At 30.9% G+C, this 26,435-nt stretch overlaps 2 protein-coding genes across 7 annotated transcripts; one reads left to right on the top strand and one right to left on the bottom strand.

The window, feature by feature from the left end:
• The first annotated feature begins 2,180 nt into the window (after window positions 1-2,180).
• Window positions 2,181-8,321, top strand: LOC105133803 (kinesin-like protein KCA2). Of its 6 annotated transcripts, none has more exons than XM_011037927.1 (19): window positions 2,181-2,351; window positions 2,457-2,547; window positions 2,644-2,718; window positions 2,802-2,888; window positions 3,004-3,599; window positions 3,689-3,857; window positions 3,961-4,028; window positions 4,127-4,340; window positions 4,422-4,498; window positions 4,579-4,678; window positions 4,767-4,865; window positions 4,952-5,128; window positions 5,218-5,503; window positions 6,038-6,199; window positions 6,285-6,500; window positions 6,593-6,630; window positions 6,735-6,898; window positions 7,023-7,148; window positions 7,282-8,321. In XM_011037927.1, exons 3-19 carry the CDS (start codon window positions 2,682-2,684, stop codon window positions 8,137-8,139), a joined length of 3,474 nt encoding a protein of 1,157 aa, XP_011036229.1. In that variant the 5' UTR covers window positions 2,181-2,351; window positions 2,457-2,547; window positions 2,644-2,681; the 3' UTR covers window positions 8,140-8,321. The 6 variants fall into 6 exon arrangements, with proteins under 6 accessions (XP_011036229.1, XP_011036230.1, XP_011036226.1 ...); XM_011037928.1 differs by having other exon boundaries at window positions 2,435-2,547; XM_011037924.1 differs by having other exon boundaries at window positions 2,181-2,547; window positions 2,805-2,888.
• Window positions 8,322-9,168: 847 nt separating this feature from the next.
• On the bottom strand, window positions 9,169-13,961 carry LOC105133802 (endoplasmic reticulum oxidoreductin-1-like). Its single transcript, XM_011037922.1, has 9 exons — window positions 13,497-13,961; window positions 13,273-13,404; window positions 12,184-12,442; window positions 11,570-11,680; window positions 10,996-11,114; window positions 10,540-10,644; window positions 10,250-10,452; window positions 9,818-9,941; window positions 9,169-9,648 (listed from the first exon to the last, which is right to left on the bottom strand). The coding sequence occupies exons 1-9, from the start codon at window positions 13,698-13,700 to the stop codon at window positions 9,457-9,459; spliced, it is 1,449 nt and encodes a 482-aa protein (XP_011036224.1). The 5' UTR covers window positions 13,701-13,961; the 3' UTR covers window positions 9,169-9,456.
• Window positions 13,962-26,435: the final 12,474 nt, after the last annotated feature.

The following is a 26,435-nucleotide window of genomic DNA, read 5'->3' as shown; positions in this document are numbered from 1 at the left end:
TCTCTCGGACAGTCTACGTGCTGATACATGGACACTGTTCGGTAATGTGGTTGTGGTAAGTTTGATCCTCAGCCATGCATATTCATGCATATTAGTGTTTGGTAAAACAAGTAGTTTTTTTTTTAAAAATAATTTAAAATAAATTAAATTTATTCATACTATCATCTTAATTTTATTTATAATAATATTTTAAATTATTACACACTTAACAAATCATGAAATTATAATTCTTACAACAGCAATCACAATAATAGTTTTCTGACATCGAACATCCATCGACCAGCAGAATCAGCACATATTTGGAAGTGCCAGTAGGAAACGGGTTTCTGAAAGAAATTAAATTTTTTTTGAAGCTGCTCAGAACTTGGCATGCATAGTCTTAATACATTTTCTCTCGGACAGCCTACGTGCGTGCTGATACATGGATACTGTTTGCTAACGTGGCTGTGAATAAATATATTATTATTTGGTAAAACAAGCAATACTAATTTTGCTTGGTAGGACTCATTAATTTTTGCTGTCCAACCGCAGGATTGGAGAAGCAGCACAGTGGAACCGAAGTACTTCTCGGGAGTTGTTTTAAGAAACAGTGGAGCCATCACTGTTCAATTTTTTAAAAAAAATTAATAAAAAAAGTTCTTGCTGAAGGATTTTACTTATAATAAAATTGTAATTTTTTTAAAAAAAATTGTATTTTACTTAAAAAATTAGTATTTAATTTTTAGATAAATTTTATATGAAATGACATTGCATAATAAAAATTTTTTGATACCAATATTATTTATTTCATAATATATTTAGTTTTATAAATTAACTGTTTGTGTAACTTCATTACATTCTTTTCTTTTTAAGTATTTATTTGATAATAAAATAAAAAATAAGGTTAAATTAGAAGAAAAAAACCCATAAAATTGATGTTTTATACCCTAAAGACAAAGCCTGGGGTTAATTATCAATAATTAAAACATACTATAGATTAAATAAAAGAGAAAATTAAAAAAAAAAATTGAAAAAGAGAAAAATTCTCTCTTCTTTATATCTCACTCTATTTTATAATGTTTTAATTAGCGATATACTATTAATTGTTTTCTTATTTATCTTAAGAAAAAAAAATACAAAAATACAAAAATAAAATTAATGATCCAATAAAAAATAATAAATAAAATTTTTCTATTACTTGTATCCATGCTTTTCTTCACAATAGATTTCAGAGTAACTAATAGGTTTATCACACTAATGATTATATATATGGATCATTATAGAATTTTTTTTTAATATTAACTTTTAATTTAATAACATTGAAAAGAAAAGTTTTGAATTTAAATAAAATATATTATATATTGTTGTAGGCTAAGTAATTAATTTAGACTACGGTAAATGTTATTTTTTAAAAAGTATTTATTGTTTAAAAATGTATTAAAGTAATATTTTTAAATTTTATTATATCAATATATTAAAATAATTTAAAAGTATAAAAAAATGAAAATTAAAAAAAAATTATTAGAAGCACATCCGCATTCTCAAACCGCTAAAGTTTAAATGACTATGCTCAACTCAAGCAGTCGACGCCCGGCTGACAAGTTTCAAAATTCAAAAAAACTAACGGTCACCATTTTCCTTAACCCGGCCAGATGACAAAAATCAATCAATCCATCCCATGATGAATCAATGTTTTACCTTTCATTAACAAAATCAAAGCATTCTTCCTTTTAGTTTTATAAATTAACTGTTTGTGTAATAAATAAAATTTATGATCCAATAAAAAATAATAAATAGAATTTTTCTATTACTTGTATCCATGTTTTTCTTCACAATAGATTTCAGAGTAACTAATAGGTTTATCACACTAATGATTAAATATATTGATCATTATAGGATTTTTTTTAATATTAACTTTTAATTTAATAACATTGAAAAGAAAAGTTTTGAATTTAAATAAAATATATTATATATTGTTGTAGGCTAAGTAATTGATTTAGAGTATGGTAAATATTATTTTTTTAAAAGTATTTATTGTTTGAAAATGTATTAAAATAATATTTTTAAATTTTTTAATATTAATATATTAAAATAATTAAAAATAATAATAATAATAATTATTAGAAGCACAATCCGCATTCTCAAACCGCTGAAGTTTGACTATGCTCAACTCAAGCAGTCTACGCCCGGCTGACAAGTTTCAAAATTCAAAAAAACTAACGGTCACCATTTTCCTTAACCCGGCCAGATGACAAAAATCAATCAATCCATCCCATGATGAATCAATGTTTTACCTTTCATTAACAAAATCAAAGCATTCTTCCTTTCTTCTTCTTCTCAAATAAAGAGAAAAGGATTGTTCACTTCAAAAGGTATCTTCTTTTTCTCGTCAAAACAGTGCCTTATTCCTTCTGAAATATTTTTCATTAATTAATTAATTAATCATGGAAGATAGTGATACTTCATATGAACAACAGCAACTTAATCAATGGCAAGACCCACTTCTCCTTACTGATGTTTCTTGGCAGCAACAACAACAAAACAGCAGCTCTCTTTCTTGCTCGCAATGTAAAATCACTTCACTCACTCTAGTTCCCAGTTTTTGTTTCTGTTCATGTTTCTTTAGGCTCTTTAATTGGTTTCTCTCTGTTTTTTATTGTTTAGATACTCAACCCATTTCATCAAAGTTTCAATCTTTCACCATGGTAGATTCAATTTCTTTTTCTAATTCAAATGAAGGTAATGTACCAATTATTATTTTCTTATTTATTGTACTATCATTTTTATCACCAAATGTGAAAACTTTTCCTTTCTTGTTGTAGTAGATATGTATTGGCAAGAAACGCAAAGCTTAGAATCAATTTCTACGCAAAAACTCATACATCCAGTTGAGAATGATACAATTGAGGGTAAAAGATGTCTTCTTTTTAAAGTTTTGATCAAGAATTGGTTGTGAAGATTGAACTTTATGTATTGGGGTTTCAAGATTCAAGAATTTGATTGAATTTTGTGTCCTCTTTTCAGGTAGGTCCGTGATAGGGTTTTCTTTAACATCTCCTGATCTGGTTACTTGTGCTGCTTCACCTGATATATCAAGAACTGGATATGGAGATTCTCCTGATTTCATGGATAAAAACAAATGTTCAATTGAGGTTTCTTTAGAGAATGGTATTGATGGGTCTGGTATCAAAGACTCCAGTAAGACTCCGTGTGTAAAGTTCTCTCCAGTATTTCAAACATTCAACAAAGAATTGTCTCCTGAATCTTCATTTGAGCTCCTTCCACAGACAGAGAAAGAAGAGAAATTGGTGAAGGTTTTCGTTCCTGGTGTAAGCATCAATGCAGGATGCACTGGTGGGGCTGTGTTTTTGGGTGGTGTAGAGTTTGTTGAGGATGATTGTTTTGCAGGTGGTGACACTGTAAGGACTGATGCTACAATTGGAGATGGACAGGAAGGGGGTCTTGCTCTTTACCAAACAGCTCGTTATGGTGACTTCTCGTATTGTTTCCGAGGATTGGAGCCTGGGACTTATGACGTTAGTCTGCACCTTGCAGAAATTGTATTCACCGAGGGGCCTCCTGGGCTAAGAGTATTTGATGTTTTTATACATGAGAAGAAGGTGAGGAGTCATGAAACAAAACAAACAGGAGTTTATGGAGGTTGCTAATGCCATCACAACTTATTATGTTTCATTGGTTGTTTTTGTAGGTTGTCTCATGCCTAGACATATATGCACAAGTAGGTGCAAATAAACCTCTAGCTGTATCTGACCTTAAAGCTTTCGTTGAGGGTGATGAGGGCTTATTGATTAGATTTGAAGGGGTGATGGGAAAACCAATTGTATGTGGGATTTCTGTTACAAAAGATTCTTCTGCTAGTAAGTTCAGTTTTCTATCTTCTTTTCGTTTCCAATCTTTTTGTTTGTTGTTCATGTTTCAAGATAGAGTTTTAGTCAAGTTTTCTAAAATTTCTAATTTCAGATACTGGAGAAGCTCAATTACTAAAACCTATGGAAATGTACCAAGTAGCAGAATGCGAATCACCAAAAGTAATATCACTTAATCCTCTAAGATTCTAATTTAGTCTTGGGATAAATATAAAGTGTGAAAACATTAGATTGTTGCCTTTAAAAATATGGTTAAACAGGAGGATAATGGTCACCTTGAGGTGGAAGGGGATTATGAGAAGCTACTGAGAGATTATGAGTGTCAGAGAAGGGAGTTAACAGAAATGAGGAGGACAATGGACGAACTTAAGAGGGAAAACCGACTTAAGAGCAGGGAATGCCAAGATGCTTTGAAGTCTTTACAGGAGCTCCAGAATGAGCTTATGCGCAAGTCAATGCATGTTGGGTCCTTGGGTATGGAAATATAATTCTGTCTACAGTTATGACATTAACCATCCATAAATATTGATTTTACTGATGGTTGGTTGTGTACAGCCTTTGCCATTGAGGGACAAGTGAAAGAGAAGAGCAGGTGGTTCACATCATTGAGAGACTTGACAAGAAAACTGAAGGTATTGTTATGAGTTTTGACATCTCTCTGATGGAATATCTGGTAATATGATACGTTATTTAAAAAGTTTTTCATTTACAGCTTATGAAAATGGAGCACATCAAGTTATCAGAGGAGGCACTGGCATACAAGAATTGTGTTGCAGATATGGAAGATATGAGGTTTACTATTGTGTCCACAAGTAGGTCAATGTGCTGATGATGCCTTGTCCTTGTCAAACTTAGCTATCTCTCTTCTGCACTTATAATTCACTTGTTTTGTTATGACAGTGAAGCAGCAAGTAGAATTGCATGAGGATATTAAGACTAAATTTGTTGAAGGAGCCAAGGAAAGAAAGGAACTGTACAATAAGGTTCTCGAGTTGAAAGGTAAATTTATTTTTGTTTAATCTGTCATAAGTTCTATAGGTTCGGAATTTAAAGACAGTTTACTGAAAAATGAATCTTCCTTGCAGGAAACATACAAGTTTTTTGCCGATGTCGACCTCTAAAACCTGAAGAAGTAGCAGCAGGAACTTTAGTGACTATTGATTTTGAATCTGCTAAAGATGGTGAGCTCACAGTTATGTCCAATGGGCTTCCAAGAAAGACGTTCAAGTTTGATGCTGTTTTTGGTCCCCAAGCAAACCAAGGTAATCTCACCTTGTATAAGAAGTTCAATTTGGATAATCCACTATGTTCCTTTCAATAATAACAGTTGCTTTTATGCTTGCTTGTTTAGCTGATGTTTTTGAAGAAACTACTTCGTTTGCTAGCTCAATTTTGGATGGGTACAATGTCTGTGTTTTTGCATATGGACAAACCGGGACTGGAAAAACTTTTACAATGGAGGGTACCGTAGAAGATCGTGGAGTAAATTTTAGGACACTTGAACAAGTTTTTTGTATGATTAAGGAGCGAGAGAAGCTGTTTCGATACGATGTATCTGTAAGTGTTCTGGAAGTTTATAACGAGCAAATACGAGATTTACTGGTCTCGGACTCTCAGCCAGGTGTGGCTGCAAAGAGGTATCCTGAATTCCTTGTCATTTCTATCCACTCTCTTATGATTTCTACAATTTGCTTACTTGCTGAACAGTTCTTTTCAAGACCAAAGTTACATTATGATATTACTCTTGTTCAGTTGATAATATCAATATTCGTAGAGGGTTTTAGCCATATGAGCGTTCAATTTCCTTGTTGCCGTTTTCTTGTAAAATTTGTTGCAAACTTCATTGGCAGTTTCAACACGATTTAAACGAACTCAATCCCTTTCAATGATTTCAAAGGATATTTCATCTTTAACTGCTATATACTTCCAAACCATGAATCAATGCAATACCAAAAAATAGTTTAATATGAAATTTTCAGAATAAGTTGCGCTTAGTATAATAATTTTATTTTTTCATTGTTTACCTGAGATTTCACTGGCATTATTAATATTGGGATATTTCATCAACAAACTACTTGTCTATATCCTCAGTGTTATCATCTTTGTGTCAGTTTCACTGAAGCATTGGAGTCTTGGCTTCTTCAACTAACTAATAAATATAATGAATGCAGGCTGGAAATAAGGCAAGCTGGTGAAGGACTACATCATGTCCCAGGGCTGGTTGAAGCACGTGTACACAACATGAGTGAGGTTTGGGAAGTTCTACAAACTGGTAGTAATGCAAGAGCAATTGGGTCTACCAATGCCAATGAGCACAGCAGCCGATCCCACTGGTACGTGGCTCTAATCCTCCATTTGAGGTTATATCTATATTGGATATTTACATTATATGTTTGAAACTGTGCTATCTTTATCCAGTATACATTGTGTTATGGTAAAGGGAGAGAATTTATTGAACGGGGAATGCACGAAGAACAAGTTATGGTTGGTTGACCTAGCAGGAAGTGAGAGGATAGCGAAGACAGAAGTGCAAGGAGAGCGGTTGAAGGAAACTCAAAATATTAATAAATCATTATCTGCACTTGGTGATGTCATATCTGCTCTCGCAACTAAAAGCCCTCACATCCCATTCAGGTTATAAAATTTCTAGCTAATCTTTGATTTGTTACTTTTCTATCTGCATACCTTCTGTTTAAATGTTAACAACATGTTTTCCTCCTGTGCAGGAATTCCAAGCTCACCCATCTGCTTCAAGATTCCCTGGGTACTTTTCTATCTGAACCATGCAGCAAATTCAAATTTAGGTTGATTTACTTGGTGTTATGCATGTATAATGAGTAAATTGATAAATGGATCTGTATTTCTTAGGAGGAGATTCGAAGACATTCATGTTTGTTCAGATCAGTCCCAATGAGAATGACCTTGGTGAAACTCTATGCTCGCTGAATTTTGCTAGCAGAGTTAGAGGGATAGAGCTGGGTCCTGCAAAGAGACAGTTGGACAATGCTGACCTTCTGAGATACAAACAGATGGTATGTTGATAACTTCTACTTTGAATGTCCTGATTTTTATTTAACCTCAATCTATGGTTATCATCTTTCTATTGAATCAGTACTGACTGTTCCTATATGTTCATGGGTTCTCGTATCTGTAAAGGCTGAGAAATCAAAGCAAGATTTGAAAAGCAAAGATGTGCAAATAAAGAAGATGGAGGATACAATCAATGGTTTGGACTTGAAGACAAAAGAAAAGGACCTTAAATATATGATGTTGCAAGATAAGGTAATATATAGTTTGTCAGAAACCATTGCACCTTCATTTATAAAACAGTTCACCAATTTTTTTTTCTTTTCATGATGTTGGGAAAATAGGTAACTTACTATTCTGTTCTTTTTTTTTGGGTCAAATTTTGCAGGTTAAAGAGCTGGAGGCACAGCTACTAGTTGAAAGGAAGCTGGCACGTCAGCATGTGGACACAAAGATTGCTGAGCAGCAACAGCAACAGCAAATGAAACAGCAGCAAGATGAGCATATCATTGCACCACTTAGGCAACCACTTCCAAATCGAATATTAGGGAGTAACAAGAATTATAATGAACCTGCAAACGGTGCGTTGAACAAACAACAAATAAATCCTACTCAGCCACTTGCGGGGAACACCAGTAACAAATGCACCATCCCCCTTCCCTCCACAGATGGGATTGTCAAGTTGATTGATTCTACTGAAAAAGAAAACAACCCTGACATGGCTAACCAACCACGTTTGCCAAAGAGGACTGGCAGAGCCTCGATTTGCACAACAGCAGGACAGGTCCTAGCAGCCCCAGCTTCAAGGCGTAATTCAATGATTCCACTCCCAAGCATACCGAGTTTAGTTCAACTCCCAAGTGTACCAAGTTCATTTCTATTATGCCAAGTGGATATGAAACAAGATTCAGAAGGGACTGAAACAAACTGTTTGCACAAGCAGACACATTGCGACAGCCCTAAAGGAATCAGAAATGGGTCCAAGAGACTAAACACCATGTTGAAACGAAGCCTTCAAAAGAAAGTTAACATGAAGTCCCCACTGCAGCAACATATGAGAAGAGGTGGTATAAATGTCGGGATGGAGAAGGTTAGAGTCTCTATTGGAAGTCGAGGCAGGATGGCACATAGGGTATTGCTAGGGAATGGCAGAAGAGCAGGAATGAGGGAAACTCACCAGAAGCAGATGCTAGGAGAAAAGGAAAGGAGGTGGAATAGTGGAACAGTGGCAAGAACTCCAATCTAATCTATACATGTCTAACTGATATTAACTGACATTAAATCTGCTTCCTTCCTTCATGTATGATAGAAGGGAGAGAAAGGATTATGGTGTGTATTATTTATGATGCTAATCTTCTGTTTGATTCTTGTAATTGCAATGTTGTGAGATTATATATATATATATATATATAAAGTTTGTTAGTGAAATGTGCTCCTTGCAGCTTCAGTTTTCATGAGAATTTAGTTCTCACAGCATGTTGCGGTAAAGAAAGATTTATGGTATTGCCATCTGTTAGGACAAGGAAGAAGAAAAGCACAAGAGTACTTGAGACTTGAGACGGCCCTGAAGAAGAAATAGAGAAGATAGTTCGGTCCACTGTGACTGATGGAACCACAAATATGGACTCTCCACGAGGAACATGCCATCGCCCCTTCAAGATGAAGATATTTAGGGTAAACTAGATTTTGATGGAGATGTAACAGTCATTATTGATTGTTTGTAGAATTTAGCGGCTAAATTGTGCACAACCTCCTGAACTATTTGGTCAAAGTACTGTTAGTCTCTGGCTCTCAGCACTAAAAATTATATGTCATCAGTTTTTGTTCTCATTGTTTGATTGAATTTAATCCACCCACCATCAATGAAAATTAAGTTTCTGTCCAAACTCTAATTTAGTTTAGAGACTAATAGTGTGCTTTTACCAATAGTTCAATGTCTGTTCAATTTAGCTCTTTCCCGTTTAGCCAAGCCTAGGCACTGTTGGTCCATTCAGTTCAGAGGGTTAAACTTTCTAGTGGAAGAATTATTATTTCATCGATGCAAATGTTGGTGCTGGAGGGGAAAGTAACTGCAAATCTATCCATGCGAAATTGAAATTGAAGGAACACACTGCAGCATGTTTTTGGACCACAGGAAATGGGGTACGCGTTCACCAGGTAAATTCAAGAGGAAACTAATTAAGCAGATTAGGGTAGTTTTTTTCTTTTCCTGGAGTGGGGAGGTAGAATGAGAAAGGGGGAGAGAGCTTCTTTTCTTTGTTTAAAATGAGGGAGGGAGAAAAATAACCACAGGCCCAATCAGGTAAATGTATAAATAAGTACATCAGGCGTCTTTGACACCACATTTGAAATGTTAAAAAACTATGTTTACTCCAGACTCTTTTATGCCTACATGTGTATGGACCTGTATTCCTCAGGAAAACCGTTCTTCTGCAAAAATCCTGATCTAGTACTTTTAAACGATGTTGGGATGTATAACTGTAATACTGTCTTCAAAATTGTTTTATCAGCTTCAGGCATTGTTGCCATGAACCTTAAACAATGTAGAAGGATAACCAATGAATTACCAAAGCTGAAACAGTGACTCCCCTGCTCTCTGCCATTTACTACCATGCTCGGGTTCAGAAGAATCTGATATCTGTCTTTCCATGATCTTCTCGATTGAAGGACCCTGTTCACGTACAAATTTGACAGATTCTGAGAGCCGATTGAGCAAATTCACCAGTGCAATCACTTCATTTCGTTGGAGTTGTGGCTGCATAGACAGCAATTCAAGCATGTATTAGACAGTGGTAACATTTGGATTTATCAATCCCATTCTGTGAGCGGTCCCTATTAAAATTATCAGGTTGCAAGACAGCAATAAATTTGGAGATTTTATTGATATGTAAAACAAATGAAATCCAGAACACGCTAAAACTCACAGATTCGCTTGGTTGATTTTGACCATCAACAGAAAAGAGTATCTTCAATGCAGTACCAAGGCCAAGAACCTGAAGTTTTCCCCAAAGTCGCCACTTCTCACAGCCAACACAGTCCATCAATGCACTGCAATATGTGTATATAATAAATTAGTTAAGCACAACAAGCAAACTAGAATATGAGTATATAATAAATTAGTTAAGCACAAAAAGCAAACTAGAAAAAGTAGTATCATAAACTAGCTAGAGGGAAAATTTCAAGAAATTTAAGAGATTTTTATATATTTCAGAATCACATTTCACTGTTAAAAAAATAAACTTAGCCAGAATTTAATATCAGAAACTTAAGAAAATGCATAAAGAAAATAGATTTCTATATATAAGAGGAGCATTCTATTCCAAGATAAACCATTAGTTGAGTCTCAGAGAGAGAACCTAATATTTCTGAATTGCTTTTGAATTTGCTGCTTCAGTTCAGGTCCACTTTGGCCTTGCCACAACTTAGCTTCATCAAATGGAAGAGGACAAGCAGCTTGGAGTTTGGGGTTGTAAAGTAACTGCCTCACTAAAGATTGTGTCTTTAGGTCCTCTGTATTGTTACCGGTGTCATACTCAGCCTGCTCCAGGTAATCTGCTGCCTGCAACAAATTTTGAGTAAAATGCACCCAACAAACTCCAATATCAATGTCTTAAATTATTAACCAGGCACACATTACAGTGCTCACTTTAGTCATGGCGCGCAAAACAAAGAGGAACGTGAAGTACAAGTTTCTGACACGATCAGGATATCTTAGAACACGATCATACATCAATTCCAGGTTCTGACCCCACTGAAAATGTACAAAATCTGCGTCAGTATCCAACAAAATTGATTATAGATGGATTGGTTTTCATTGAGTTCATTCCATGATTATTAAAAAGTTTCATAAATTACTTATCTAGATATTCTCAATTGCATAACAGAACTTAGGAAATGTTGCTCTTTTTAGTTAACTCTTAGATGACTGTACAAGGTAAAAGGTTCCATCAGAAAGAACCTTCAAGAACTTAGACATATAGGGTGAAAGAAATATGCAGTAAGGCAAATGTCTAATGTGTTGTCAGTTATTATGTTGAGAACATTCAAAACAGAAATTAAGGCAAGATAAAAAATGCTGAGTAGAATGAGACAGAAATCAAACCTTATTGGTGCTCTCATCAAGAAGATAATCAGCAGCTATATGGATTGAAATGGAAGAGTGGAGACCAGATATTAATTTGTATAATACTTTTTTCTCCTGGCAAATCTCTCCAGATGCATCTGCAGGAACATAAATGCTGTCGTTTAATCAGTGTAATGAAAAGAAACCAAAATTCAGAATTGGAATTTTTACATAAACATGGACAAGTGTAGATATTCACCACCTATCACAGGAAATGCATAGTGACTTTCATATATGAGGGAAACAGAAGACAAGAGAATATCTATGAGAAAGTGACGAATATAGTACTTTTCTCTGCCCTTCACCTCGAGTAAGAGTTTAATGAATTGTCTAATTCACTAAAATATCTTCAACCAACATTATGAATTGAAAAGCACAAAATTCAATTTGAACCATGCATGTAATTGTCAATGAATTATCTCAGTCTAATGAATTGACTAACTCACTAAAATATCTCCTAGTTTTCAAGACATTCTATCATATTGATCATTCTGCACCCCATGGCATTCCCAGCAGTAAATGCATCCACAAAGACATAAAAAGATAGACTCACATTTTGGGCAATTCTCTGAGTAAACAGCGTCCCATATTCTTCTAGCTGATGAACCAGCATAACCTGTGTAGCGCTCCGGATTCAGTAGAAGATTCACATATGTCAGCTCACCTACACATGATAATTCAATAGTCAGTCTCTGAAATGTTCCTATAAGAAATAACATCTTCATAAATGGGGAGATAACATATGTAAGTAACTTCCACTTGGAAACATAGTAGCTCAATAACCAATTGTGGCCTCACCAAGTTTTTACTAAACAGAAGCTAACTGTATTCATGGTCTTGTTGATCAGAAATGATGCCTAAGAAATTACCTTGTAATTTATAATTTGTAAATACTAGATCCCCTTCCATAAACTAGAAAACTAGATACTACAGGACAGTTTGTTTGTGTGGTGCACAATTTTTTGCTCTTTGTTTATAATTTGTAAATAATAGATCCCCTTCCATACACTAGAAAACTAGATACCACGGGACTGTTTGTGCAGTGCAGAGCACCATTTGTTGCTTTTTGTATGGTGCACCGCACAAACAAACAGGAACTACATCATCTTTATGATTCAAAACCAAGATAATTATTCAGTCTGCGTTCACCAAAAAGTCAGCAGTTACCATTATCAGTCTCATCATCATTTGTCCATGGATTATCTGTCTCTATCCATCCTCTAAAAGCTCTACTGTCTAATGTGCGATCAACAGCAGCCTGTGGCTTTCCCTCTTGACACATCAGATCATCTGCTGAAAGACCACGGCGGAATGGCCTCTTAAAAGGTTCAGGGAATTCATTTTCTGGGCATTCACAGACACTGCAATCACGCAAGCGGCACATACCATCATCCGGCCAGAAAGGGCAGTCACACCACAATTTAACCTCCCATATGTAAAACGCATCTCATGTCAGACAATGAATATATAAAAGAATTAGAGTAATCAGCTATTACAGTGGCACACGTCCACAATACAGTGAGAAATGGAACAGGTGGACGTTTATATTTAAATGAATATTACTTCTAGACACAAATACTATCATCAACCTTAACATGTCTTCCCCACTATCAAAATGGTTCCCATAAAAAAGTCGCATCAAAAGAAAATAATACAGAAACAGCACCATGATACATGCAGTTGCTAGATAATGCCTTGGTCAAAATTGAAATTTACGCAGATCAGGTGGGTTGTTCCAAGGTTGACAGGATAAAATGGAAGCCAGATGCAAACAAATTCCCAACAGAAATAATACAAAAAAGTGATTTTGTATCTGGTCCTTGGTCTAAGACTCCTTTTAACATTTACAATAAAACTAAAAGTCACCGCTATTGAATTGATAGTGGCAGATCATATCGAATAATTCAGCATCATAAAGGCGCCAATTCAGTGAACAACGTGTCATACATAATCCATCCGTAAGTAGATAGCTGTCTATGCCTAAACCTATTGTTTCCATCAAAACAGAAATTGGAGCAGGAAAAAATGTTCTCCCAAAATAAAAGACAGGCTATCACCAGTATCCAAACAGACTAATTTTCCAGTTGCATTGATATTTAACCATCACATCTAAGAAATCATGAGCTCGATTCTGATTAAAATTACAGAAAAAGCCACAATCTTTATCATTTCTTTTCTATGGGCAGCTATACCAAAATACCTCACAATAAAACTAAAAGCACATAACCCCAAAATAACACAACAGAAAACCCTTACCTTAAAATACCGAAAAAACGGTGTTGTAACAAGCTCTTGAAGCAAAGGATGCAACACCTCTCCATTAACACTATCTACACTCTCATAATCACAACAACAATCCTCAATCATTCCCTTATACTTCCCTGAATCCTACACACACAAAACCCACAAAAAAGAACACCAAATGATTACCAAATCACAAACAAAATCAGCAGACAAAATTAGAAACAATGAAAATGTACCTGAGCAGAAGAACATTGACATGACTTGTAATTGCTACTAATCAAAGAACCTATCTTTGAAGCATTCATCGGAGACACAGTTCCAGCTGCAATCACTGCTAATACAACTGCCAGCGACGCCCCAATCAACCACCATGAACTCCATTTCCTTCTCTCTTTCTTGTTTTCTTGTTTAGGCTTAAAGCTCTTTGTGAACTTAACCATTTCGAAATCTAAGATAAACCCAGATCCTATTTCGATTAAACCCTGCAAACCCAGATTTTTGTTTCAGAATTTAAATGACAAAACAGTGAGAATCAAATTCCGCAGCACACAGACAGAATCCGCGCGTTTTCTTTGTTTTCTTCGAAACGGTGTGCGAGAATTAAATAATTAATTTCGTCAAAAAAAGTACAAAACGTATGTTCAATGGGAGACGTGTAATACACGCCCCAATCGGCTTAAGTACAGGTGGCAATATGAAGAGTGGATTTTTGAGAGAGAGCGTGTCGGTTTGAATGAGTTATGGAAAGCTCAATGGCGTTGAATCTGTTTTTGAATAGGAGAAAATGACGTGCGGTGACCAATAGGGGATCGAGTTTTGGTTTAGGAGAAAATGACGTGCGGTGACCAATAGCGGATCGAGTTTTGGTTGACTAAATTGTCGGGAGAATAGGTGGGTTAGGCTTTGGGAATATGGGCTGTAGGGCTAAGGTCCTTTGTTTTGGGCCTCATCTCTAATTCACTAGCCCAGATTCAATTCCATCTGTACACGCTAGGAAAACCGACGCAATTCTAAGTGAGTTATACGATTTTGACACGTGGACTAGACATCGACATATCCAATACACTTAAGTGATATTCAATAATATACGGAGCGGATTTTTTACTACAGTGAAATTATAATTTTGCCTTCGAATAGAAAAAATGAGAGGCTTTCTTACGAGGGTAGTTTGGTTTTTTTCTCAAAGCAACAAAATTTAGAACATTGACCAAATGTTTTTTTTTTTACCTTTTAATAAAGCTTTAAAATATTAAAAATAGTTCTTTAACCCTGTGATTTTTTTAAAAAAAATAGAGAGTTATCGTACAAGTTTTTTTTGTTTTTTATTTTTAGTCACACTAAAAAGACATTTAAATGTAAAAAAAAGAAAAAACTAGATGGGTTGGGGGATGCTTTTGGTTTTTTACAAAAAATTTATTTTAGTAATTTTCAATGTTATTAGGGGTGTTTTAGTATTATTTATGTTGATTCTTTAAATTTTATTTATTCAGGAAAGTTATTGATGCATGTTCATTAATTCTGGTGATGGATTGAGTTTGTATAATTTAAGTGCCCCAAACAACACCATTTAGTTGTCTTTAATCAGTTTGATTTGAATTTTTATTTTTATTATTTTTTATTAATTTAAATAAATAAGTTCAACAAATACAATCAAGTAAATATTTCATTTTATGTAATTAAATATTTTAATTTACATTCATCTCTTAATGTTTTCAATTTCTTTTTAGTTATTGTTAATATTTCTTTTTATTTATTTATATTTTGAATTTTTTTTATGCCAAAAAACACATCAAAATAGCTTGCATACCTAATATTTTATTAAAAAAATAAATTATAGCTCGAGGTGAGCGCGTGTTAAATAATTCTTAATATTATAAAAATGGATATCTCTTGACATATGGTGAATAAATAAAATAATATAAAATTAATGAATATTTAAGAGAGAGTAAAAAAAATAACCAAAAAATCTGAAATTTTACAACATTTCTTTATATTGTTTTATTTAAATTAATTAAAGACTTATATTATAAGTTTTAATTTAATATATACTATATAGATATATTTTTTGAATGATGTAAAATCATGAGAAAGAAAGAATTTTTATTAAATTAAAAATTAAAAATAAACTTGTAATACATGAATTTTTAGCCTAAACTCAAGTCTCAGTCAACTTAAACACAACTTAAACTAACTTGGGTATATAAAAAAAATTGCAAGATAATTTTTTTAAAAAATTCTTATAGCTACTATGACTCTCCTCTCATCAAATTAGGAATTTCAATTTTTTATCCTACTTTTTGAGTTCAAAAACAAATAAAAATAGCATTTCAATTTTTTATCCTACTTTTTGAGTTAAAAAAAAATAAAAATAGCAAATAAGTGATTTCTTCTTATATTAGTTTTGATTATGTTTCATTTATGAAATGATCAAATAAGGGATTAAAATTTATAAAGATTTGAAGTTTATATTATTAAGATTGATTCATAATTATTATAGATTTAAAGTTAAGTAATTGATTTTAAATGAGTTATTAAAAATAAAGATTTATGAATTAATTTATTTAATTAATTTGTTATAGGTTAAGAAATTTATTTCAACTTTGTTGGAAAATTTGGACAAAATGGTCTTGAGGTTGATAATGATAAATTTTTGTTTTGGTCCTTTATTTAAAAAAATTATAGTTTAGTCCCTAAATTTTAAAAAATTATAATTTGACCACTGAAACGTGTTTTAGAATTCTAGGCATTATTCTTATAAAGTTAAGGATGATGGATCTTAGTTTTATAATTAATTTGGTAATTTTCATTTTAATCCCTTTATTTTGGAGATTTACAGTTTAGTTTCCAAACTTTGAAGAAATTACAATTTGGTTCTTAGAATGTAAATTGAGATTTTGGACAGATCATTAAGGATGGATTATAGGTGAAATTTCAATATGGTTATGTATTTCTAACATTTATAGTTTGGTTATCCAATTCAAGTAAAATTATGTTTTGGTCCTTAATTTTTAAAAATTATTGTTTTAATCTTTAAACTTAAGAGACTAAATCTTGTTTTTATTTTATATATAAAAGTATTTTATTTGTGTTTTAATTTTTTTTAGTATATTTTATATATTTGTTGTATATACTTATAATGATTCTCAATAAGATTTTCAGTCATTTCATTTGATACTCTTTTTACTTCCATATTTCTTATGTGAGTAAGATAATTTTTAATATACATGTAATATAGATACATATGTATGTTGATTATATGATTAGTATAACTAGTTAATTTCTTGAATATTTGTATTTATTACTTTATTTTTCTAGTATTCATTATTCTTGAATTTGGACTCGTATTTTATTAAAATAAATTCTATTTGATATGATTAAATATATATATATATATATATATATATATATATATATTAATTATATGATAAACACAATTAATTAATTATTTGAATATTTATTATATCTTGATACAAAACTTATTAAACTTAATATTAAGGGAGAGTAGTTGATTTATGTGTATATAATATTCTATATACTTAATTAATAAAAAATGTATTATTTTGTGATGACTAATTTTCTTACGGTAGTTATTTTTTGGTATCATTTAATCTCTAACATGTATTCTATTATTTTATAATAATATATTATATATATATCAAGATAAATCAACTTGTAAATTATTAAATTATTGTTATTCCCTCATTAAATTGATTGAACTCACTCTTTATTTTTAATGTTATTTAAGGTTTTAAATTTTTATTAACAGATAAATTTTGTTTAGTATTTTTACCTTTTCAGTTTTGGTTGATATGCTTTGTTTTGTTGAGTGCTTTTATTAGCAAAGCCTTTTTTTTTAATTTTAATTTGATATCTTAAATGCTCTATTATTATATTATTTTAGTTAAAGTTTTTGATTTTAACAATATAATAAGTATTATAAATTATTTTGAAGTGATATTTAGTTTTATTAATTTTGAATAATATAATATTTTGAGAGCTTATAAAATGTTGTGTATTTTTAAATATCCAATTTTTTTGATATGCTTGAGACCTAGCATAAATTGAATGTCCTTACAATACTATTCCTGCATTGTTTGTCATGGACTTTGGATTCAGGTAGTGATAAAAATATATAGTTTTAAGTATTAAAAGAATGATATTTTTAAAAATATATAGAAAGTAAAATAATATTGTGGAAGGAACTCATGAGTAATTTTATGGTATCAATTTTGATAGGTCATAGGTTTAATATGCTTTTTTTTTTAGTGTATTTTTTTAATTTATTTAAAGTGAGCTCTAAATATTTTCAATTCATAAAATTTCATAAAATATTTTGTGAATAATAATCAACTTACAATATCATCCAACTATTTAACCAACCCCACCCTCTTTTATTCCACCATTATCATCTCTTTCACCATCATCATCATCAAATCACCACCATCATCAAATCACCACCATCTTTTTTTTTTTTTCTTTTAGTGTCATTTCATCATTACCTTATCTTTTATTACTATCATTAAGAAATATTTTAAATATAAAATATTTTATACAAAATAAACAAATTTTTAACTGATAAAATATTTGTTTGGGACTTATTGATAATTAAATAACACGTCGGTGGCTAATTTTGATGTTTCCCTAGAATTTACATGAGCTTTCCCAGAAACGGCAGCGTTTTATAACGTAATCTAGGCTCCCTGTATTTACATAGTTGGAGGAGGGTTTTTGAATATTGTGTTATCACATAATTCCTCTTTATTTCTGAACTGAGTCCAAAACAACAATTCCATAACAAGCTAGACAGACTAATTCCTCGTTTTCTTACACGTTCGCAGAACATTTCATTAAGATAGCCAGCCATAAGCCATTAAACCACCAATGATGTTGTCATGATAAAATTCCATAATGTTGGAGAATAAAGGTAACTGAAATAACTATAACCGAATTGGGAGCATCTGGTTCTCTATGAACTATGCATTAATGAACTGGTTCTAACCTTCATAACTTGCTAGACAGACACCAATCAGCATCTTCTCCTACTAATAATAATGGCTTTCGACATTGTCATCAACCCAATCTGCAGGTGGGTCGCCAGACAAACAGAAGCCAGTTAATTAGCTTAATGTATTATTCACACCCTCTACTTTATCCCTTTTCTTTATAAATACAAGATGATTAAAAAAGTTATCTTAAAAAAAAAAAACAGTTGTGTAAATATATAGTTGTAGAACTTTGCTAAACTTAACATTTAAGTTATGAATTAGATATTAATCTACAACATTATTTTAAGATTTATTTTAAAAATTAAATCAAGTCTTATCTAGAATTTTATAAAGTTAATTTAACCAGATTAATTATTCTATGATTCTATATAAAAGCTTTCTAGGATTAGGGTTTGGATCAATACATTATTAAAATATTGATAGTGACTTGTGTTAGACATTATAGTTAAAATTGATGATTTCATGTATCCTTTCTCTTTAAACATTAATTTATTTACAAGTTCATGGGATCCAAATTAATGATTTATTTCAAAAGTTAAATCAAGTTTTGTATGATATTTGATATGGTTAAACAAATTTAACCACATCAATTCTTATATGATTCAATATAAAATATCTCTAGAACTAGTTTCAGACCAATGAATAATTAAATTAACCTATTAAGTGGTGTTGGGTTTAGTAACATTCACTGTGACTTGTGTTAATCATTCTAGTTAGAGTGGATTTAATGTATCTTTTTAACATTGATACTATACAAATTTATGGGATCCAAGTTACTGATCGGGAGTTAAATAAGCTCAAACAATAGACAATTAACTAAATTAATAAATATAATCAGAAGATTGGATGGTTGGATACATTGTATCCAAAAAGGTTGTATGTCTGCCTTAAATTTGTTTCCTTCTTTTTATTTGTTGTGCATAATGCATGCCACTCTTCTGCACATTTCTCTGCCCAATATGGAGACATTATGAATCTTTACTCCTAAGTTCAACACATGATAAAATATTCCTTCATCAATTACATGCCCTACATTTTACACATGATCGAGAACATCCCTGATCTTTGAGAATATAGTCAGACAAGTTCAACATATCAATGGGGAATAGATTCCTTTTTCCCTTGTTAATTTCTAAAAATCCATGGTTTAATTTTAGTCATGATTCAAAATTGAAATATAGCATGAAAACAATGCTATGTGAATATTCAAATAATTGTTTCAGTTGTGATATACAAACATTAAATTATATATTTATCTATAACATATAAAAAAATGTGAAAACAAATTCAAGAAGAACTAATCCATTTAAAAATATAATAAGATATGTATCTAGATATAAAAAAAGGGAAATTAAAATGTATATAATCAAGTTCAAATATTAATCAATGTGGATTATGTTTACTATGAATACAGATAAAAATCATAAAATCCTTTCAAGACATAGAGATTTGCCGTCCCTTCCCTCATCCCCACAAATAATAAAGAGAGACCATAATTAATTACTCAAGGTACCCATATTAATTTGTGGGCCAGGCCATCGGTTTTAAAAGGAAGGGGCCCTAACAATATTTGATAATAAAAAGAATAGAAAAACAAATTGATGATAAAAATAAATAAATTAAAAACCAGGCCGGTTGCACATGTAATTTCCATCCATTTTTACTATCTTTTCACTTAAAACATGTACCTACTAATATCTTATTAATTATTTTATTGAGTTTATTTCAAAAAATATAACTATTTTTTTATTCTTATTATTTTTTGTGAAGCATGTATTTTATTTTCTCTCTTCTTATATATATATATATATAATATAATGAGCCACATAAAATAATTAATAAGATAATATTAGTTACAGTTTAAACCCCATAAAATTTTTCCTTGAAACTTTGACTCTTGGTCCATTTCTTGCAATCGAAGAGTAGCAATGATGATGCCCTGAGCCAATTGGAAATTTAGAAGATTTTGTTGGTGTGGTACCATGGTGGTGGAGGGCATCAGCCTGAACCAATCATATGAAACAATATATTTTAGATAGTAGAGTAGATTATGAACCTGCGATATGATGCGGTACTTGTGAAGTTTTTTTTTTCAATTTTAAAAAATATTTAGATGTTATTAATATTTTTTAATAAAAAAATAAATTATTTCTAGATTAATTTAATGTAATTTAGTTGATTTTGTAGGTTAAAAAACAATTTATATAACCTGTAAAAATATAATTTGACTAAAATAATTTTAAGATGACATCTTTTTAATAATATTGAGATAATAATATATTAGATTGACCTGATTTAACCCAGGTTAACTTGTCAAATTCACAACTTAGGTTATGAGATTATGATATTCCCATATAAAGCAAATCAAAATAAATTATGAAACCTAACTCTTAATCAATTCAATGTTGAAGGATAAAAAAAAATCAATTAAAAAAGGACTTAATAAGTGACCCAAGTCAACTTGTCAAAACTGTGACCTGGATCATAAAATCAACATAACCCCATGAAAAGTAAATTAAAATAAATTATGATTTTCAATTCTCAATCAGCCTAATGCAAAAGGATGAGATTAAAAAAGAAAACAAATAAAAAAAGAACTTGATTTAACTAGGGTTAACTATACCAAAATTCACGTTCTCGATCGTGAAACCAAGATATCTGCCAATAAAACAAATTAAAATAGATTATGAAAATCAATTCTCAACCAACTTAGTGTTAAATGATAAAATTTAAAAAAAATCAATTAGAAAGAATAAAAAAACTTGAATCAACTCGGGATAACCCATTAAGTAATATTCCTGGGTCATGAGACTAAAATAACATAATACAAAATAAACAAAACAAATCATCAAATCTAATTATTAATCAACCTAATATTAAATGATGAAAATAAAAAAAATTAAGAAAAAAATCTGAATCAACTGGATTAACCTGCTACACCTATAATTTGTTTCATGAGAGTTTGCTAATTCAATAAAAAACAAATGTAATATAAATATATGAAATTTAATGAAAAAATCAATTGAAAAAAATAAAAAAAAATCATTATTCTAATGTATAATGCTTTATAAAGATGGTACAGTAAAACCTCCTTCTCTTTTAGTTTATAACTAGTATATTTACCTGTGTTTCATTGTACATTATACTATTTTTTTTTATATATATATATATATAAAAGTGTTAAGAGCATGAAGATTTTATTGGTAGAATCATAAAATCTAATTAAACAATTTGATTTTGATATATATTAATTTAACTTCTTGTCTAGTTCGAATTTAATATGTTAATATATATATATATATATAAATATATATATATAAACAATTGTGAGCCCATCTCCTTGATCTAAAAGGAAAGGACAGATTCATAATTGTGATTCCTATATTATAACACCTCACCTCTTTACTAGCTAAGAAATTCAAGGGCATTATTGATGAATCATGTCAGTACTTGAAAAGGATATTTTATTACATAATAAATCTTTTTTGTTTTTTTTGCAGAATTCAATTATTCATCAGGGCCATTAAATGAATTTACTTATTTATTAAATGCAACGAAGCGACAATGTAGGACCAATGTTGCCCACGTGGCAGACAGCATCGTCCTTCATTTCCACATGGGCCCCAACCCTAGTTAGAAACTTAGAACCGATCATATCGGTCCATCACATGGGGGCACTACCTCCCAAATTTTTTTTTATTTGAGAAATTTTCAATTTTAATTAAATTGGAAAATAAATAAATATAATTTAATAGGTTCTAGCGATAGTATAGCTATGCATAGCATAATTATAAGACTCAATTCATGCATTTACCCATTTTCGGACTTAAGACATGAATCGGATGTGTCAACGGATAGGCAAACTAACCAAGTTATAATTTTTTTAAAAAAAAGTATAAAATCAACCAACTTTATATATTAATTTATTTTTCTATGAAAATATTATATTTTTATAATTTAAGTCATTAATTTTACAAGTTAATATGGTCATCTTGAATATTTTTATTTTTATTTTTATTTTTTAATATTTGAGTTGATTAAAAGCTAAATTTTATAATTTATTTTGATTTTATTTTTATAAGATTATCTTAATTTAATGACTTATATATCATAGGTTTTGCGAGTTCATTAAATTAACTTAAGTTTTTTTTGATTAATTTTATTTTTAAATTTTATCTTTTAATTTTAATATTTGGGTTGATTGAGAATTAAGATCTATAATTTATTTTAATTTATTTTTTATAAAATTATCTTATATTTATGATCTAAGTCAAAGGTAGCCACCACGGTACCACCTCAAAGAGGTTGACTCGATTCACCTTTAGCAACCAAATTTTGCAACTTATGATGATGATTTTGGGTCAACGATTAAGATCCTTCCCGTTTAAATCAAGAGCTAAGATTTGTCTCCAATAAAGATAATATATCACTCTTTCATCTCTTATAAATATGAGTGAATTTCAGGCATTAGGGAAGGAAAAATCAAAAGAGAAAGTAGGTAAAAAAATTAACATTTAGCTACTCAATCAACCACCCTTCCTTTTTTCCTCTAGTTCTGGCCATCGTCCATAATGAAGACCACACCAATAACTTCCATCCCCTTTGAACAAACCACTTGAAACAACCAACTCTTCTTCTATACCTTACCCGTGAACATCAACGCCATCGCAAGCTTCCTTTTCTTCCTTTACACAGTAACCTTCAGCAATGATGTTGGGAGCAACTCCAACAACACCTCAGCCATGCTAGTAGACCAGTAACATCAACGATGCTTCTCCTTTACACTAGGCAACCACCCTTTCCTCCCATGTTTTGTCTCCTCATTTACTTACAGGATGTGAATTAATTCATGTCTTATAGATGCTGACTTTTGCTAGCAAAGGTCAAGATAAGTTGGATCCATTTCAACCCAACTTATTCTTACAAAAAAAAGAGAAAAGAAAAATATTGTTAGGTCTTCAGTTGACCCAACCTAACTAGACCATCCAAAAAAATCTAAAAAAAATAAAATAACAAAATTAAAAAGTTTCAAAGTCTAATTTAAAGTCATTTATTGGTTCATTACGCCTTTTTCAATAATTTTATCTAATATTGAGTCATAGACTTACACTAGAAGATACAGACTCGATATAAAAAATATCTAATTTTCTCTGAAATTTCAAAAAAAAAAGAAAATAAAAAAATAAAAAATAAACTCTCATTTCAAAAACAAAAAAAATATTTTTTTTCATGTATACAACCAAATCTTAAAGGTTTTTAATGCATATTCTCTAAAAAGAATAAATTACATTTTTGTCATGTTTTAATATATACAACCAAATTTTAAAGGTTTTTAATGCATATTCTCTAAAAAGAATAAATGTATTTTTTTATATATAACTAATTTTATTATTCAAACTCTGACAAATTATTAAATATTTTAATAATTATAATACTAAATAATTACTCACTTTTATAAATAAACTCAAAACCTCTTTAATTCCATGAGACAGCTTTGTTATTCAACATTATACATGTCACGACACATGTCATTTGTCTCAGTAACTGGATTCATTTCTTGCTAGGATTACGATGCTGCAAAAAGATTCCAGCCTAATCCCTTGCTACTGCCTTTGTATTATGTTATTATTGTGCAAGGTTACTGTGAAACACTGTCAAGATAGCTGTCTTTTGCGCACAGCTACAATACCATACATTTTCTTCCAATGATCTTCCACCCAAGCAATCTTTTATGCATTTGTTCAATTAAGCTCCATTTGGCATGGAAGTGTGCTTAAATTTGATTGCCAATGGCTATCACATTTTTAGTTATTTGATTTCAAAGAAATATCGTTCTTGTCCAAGAGTCCCGATCTCATACAATATACTATTGTTATTATCATACCGAGGTTGAATTGGCATCAAGCTTTTGTTTGAAAATCTTTAATTTGCTATGTAAATATTAGAAAATAATATATATTATATTTTGAAATATTACTTAATAGTTTAAGTTATTAAATTGAAATGATTCTTTGATATGATAAAATTTTGATGACTAAATATTTATAATTTATAATTTTATTATTTTTATTTATTTTATAAAAATTTAATATAAAATAATATATTCCTATATAAATTTTAAGTCCAAAAAATACTTAAAAGAATTTATTAAAAAATAATATATATTATATATTGAAACCTCCTTTAATACGTTAAACTATTAAATTGAAATGATAATTTTATAATACTGTTCTTTCATTTTTCTGTGCACTTAGCTCCATCCTTGCAGCATGCATTTCAGTCATTCAAACTTGCTTTGGTCTTAGCAATTCTATCGGTTGTAACTGTACCCTAGGTATATCTCCATCCTTGTAGCATGCATTGCAGCCATTGGTCACTATCGTATCTAAGTGGGTGGTAGCATCGAGATGTTTTGTCTTTAGGCTGAAAGTCATATTTTTTTTGTGTTGATAAGCATCAAGGAAGCCCTCAATCTATTTCTCATATATGTATTTACCATATTAGATTGGACATAATTGATTGTTGATTGCAAGCTGGAGATTCATATTCTGCAGAAAACAGGGAATTGGTGGCCTACTGATCATTCTTCCCTTTCGAACAAGACAAAGAGAACAACAACAACAACACACACACGTGGGTATGATCAATTTGCTAGTATATGCGAAGATTAGTCAAAAACAAAAAAAGGGAAGAAAGAAAGAAAGGAAGAAGGAATAGAAAAAAGAGAAAAAAAGAAAAACCAATAAATTAATTTATACTAATAGTGATATCTATGATTTTATGGAATATTGAAAGAAAAAACCTTTCTTTATCATAATTAATAGTGAAAGTAAACTAACAAATTCAACTTCTTTTTTTCAAAAAAAGAAACGATTTCAAATTTAATTAATTAAAGATAGCCATACAACCTAATTTCTCAATTGTCTAGTACAATAATTGGATCATAAAAAAGGCTACAAGAGAAATAAATACAATAAATAAGTGAGCTCAGAAAAAGAAAACCACGCTATTTAATGTGTTGATTAATTACACGGGAGATGAGTAAGTTTTTCTAATCAATTTGTTCTTACCATACAAGAGAACTTTATGTCAGAACCAACCAGTCAGCAAGACTCCATTAATTTCCTAACCAAGAAAAAGCTTGGCTTGAAGATTTAAGATGATCTTTAATGTTGGCTGAGCAAAACAATTTGCTTCGATGCCCCCCCTCTTCTTCTTTTTAGGGTCCATTGCATCTTGGTGAACAGCGATAGTGATTAATGTTGGCTGACAAAATAGGACTATGAATTATGAGCGTAATTGATAGTATTGTATACAGACCCCATTGCAGCTAAACCACCCAAGCCAGCTACCAGCATAGGCGTCCATTTATAATTTAATTTTTAGAATATGCTAATTAATGTATCATTTTACCTAGTTTTTGTTAGAGTTTGATTTTGTTAATTACTCACACCCCAAGCAATTCAAGCTACAGGTAATTAACAATGGTCAAGATAATTAATACATGATAGGAAATTAGTATAATAAAATCTGTTTAACTCAAGAATTTATATTCACATGATTTTTGTATTAATACTCTAACATATCATTAGTGAAAGTTTTTTAGGTTAAAAGTGCACATATTCATCATTATTCTTCCTAGGAACTTAAATTTCCACATAATCACCACTATTTTGTTTTCAAACAATGTTATGATATGTTCGTTCAATCATTTTATTTTATAAATTATTATTTTCTTGAATTGAATATAATGGTTTTTTTAAAAAAATTTAGGAGATCTATAATAGCTAGTTGAGGGAGAGATATGAGGACAATCCTTCGACCTATCTGGATTTTGATCCGGATTTATGGATGGAAGTAGGATCGTCTAGTGGAACTAATAAAAATCGGGTCTACGGGCTCTCCAACACTACAATCAAAAACTTGCTGATGGCCCGTAGTGCCTCAACCATTGGGAACTCTCCATGAATATCGAGCATCCAGTCTGAGGAGTTCATGGCCTTGAAACAACAATATGAACTACTCTCGACGGATTATGATAAGCTCCGTTAAATGATTATGGAGATTAGATCAAGGATGGGTGATGATGCATGTGCAATGATTAGTACTTAAAAGTGCATTTTTATTAAGGTTTTATATCATCATTTTGCACTTGAAGTATCAATAACT

This window comes from Populus euphratica, unplaced genomic scaffold (genome assembly GCF_000495115.2).
Source record: "Populus euphratica unplaced genomic scaffold, PopEup_1.0 scaffold54.1, whole genome shotgun sequence".
Lineage (NCBI taxonomy): Eukaryota > Viridiplantae > Streptophyta > Magnoliopsida > Malpighiales > Salicaceae > Populus > Populus euphratica.
The sequence above is the reverse complement of the archived record's forward strand: the minus strand, read 5'-3'. Positions and strand labels throughout refer to the sequence as shown.

Excerpts from the sequence above, each read along its gene's own strand:
- LOC105133803 (XM_011037923.1), top strand. The coding sequence starts at position 2,424 with ATGGAAGATAGTGATACTTCATATGAACAACAGCAACTTAATCAATGG. Across the intron at positions 6,200-6,284 it reads CACAGCAGCCGATCCCACTG|TATACATTGTGTTATGGTAA; the intron begins GTACGTGGCTCT and ends ATCTTTATCCAG. Across the intron at positions 7,149-7,281 it reads ATATGATGTTGCAAGATAAG|GTTAAAGAGCTGGAGGCACA; the intron begins GTAATATATAGT and ends CAAATTTTGCAG.
- LOC105133802 (XM_011037922.1), bottom strand. The coding sequence starts at position 13,700 with ATGGTTAAGTTCACAAAGAGCTTTAAGCCTAAACAAGAAAACAAGAAA. Across the intron at positions 12,443-13,272 it reads CGTTTTTTCGGTATTTTAAG|GTTAAATTGTGGTGTGACTG; the intron begins GTAAGGGTTTTC and ends TACATATGGGAG. Across the intron at positions 11,115-11,569 it reads CTCAGAGAATTGCCCAAAAT|ATGCATCTGGAGAGATTTGC; the intron begins GTGAGTCTATCT and ends ATGTTCCTGCAG.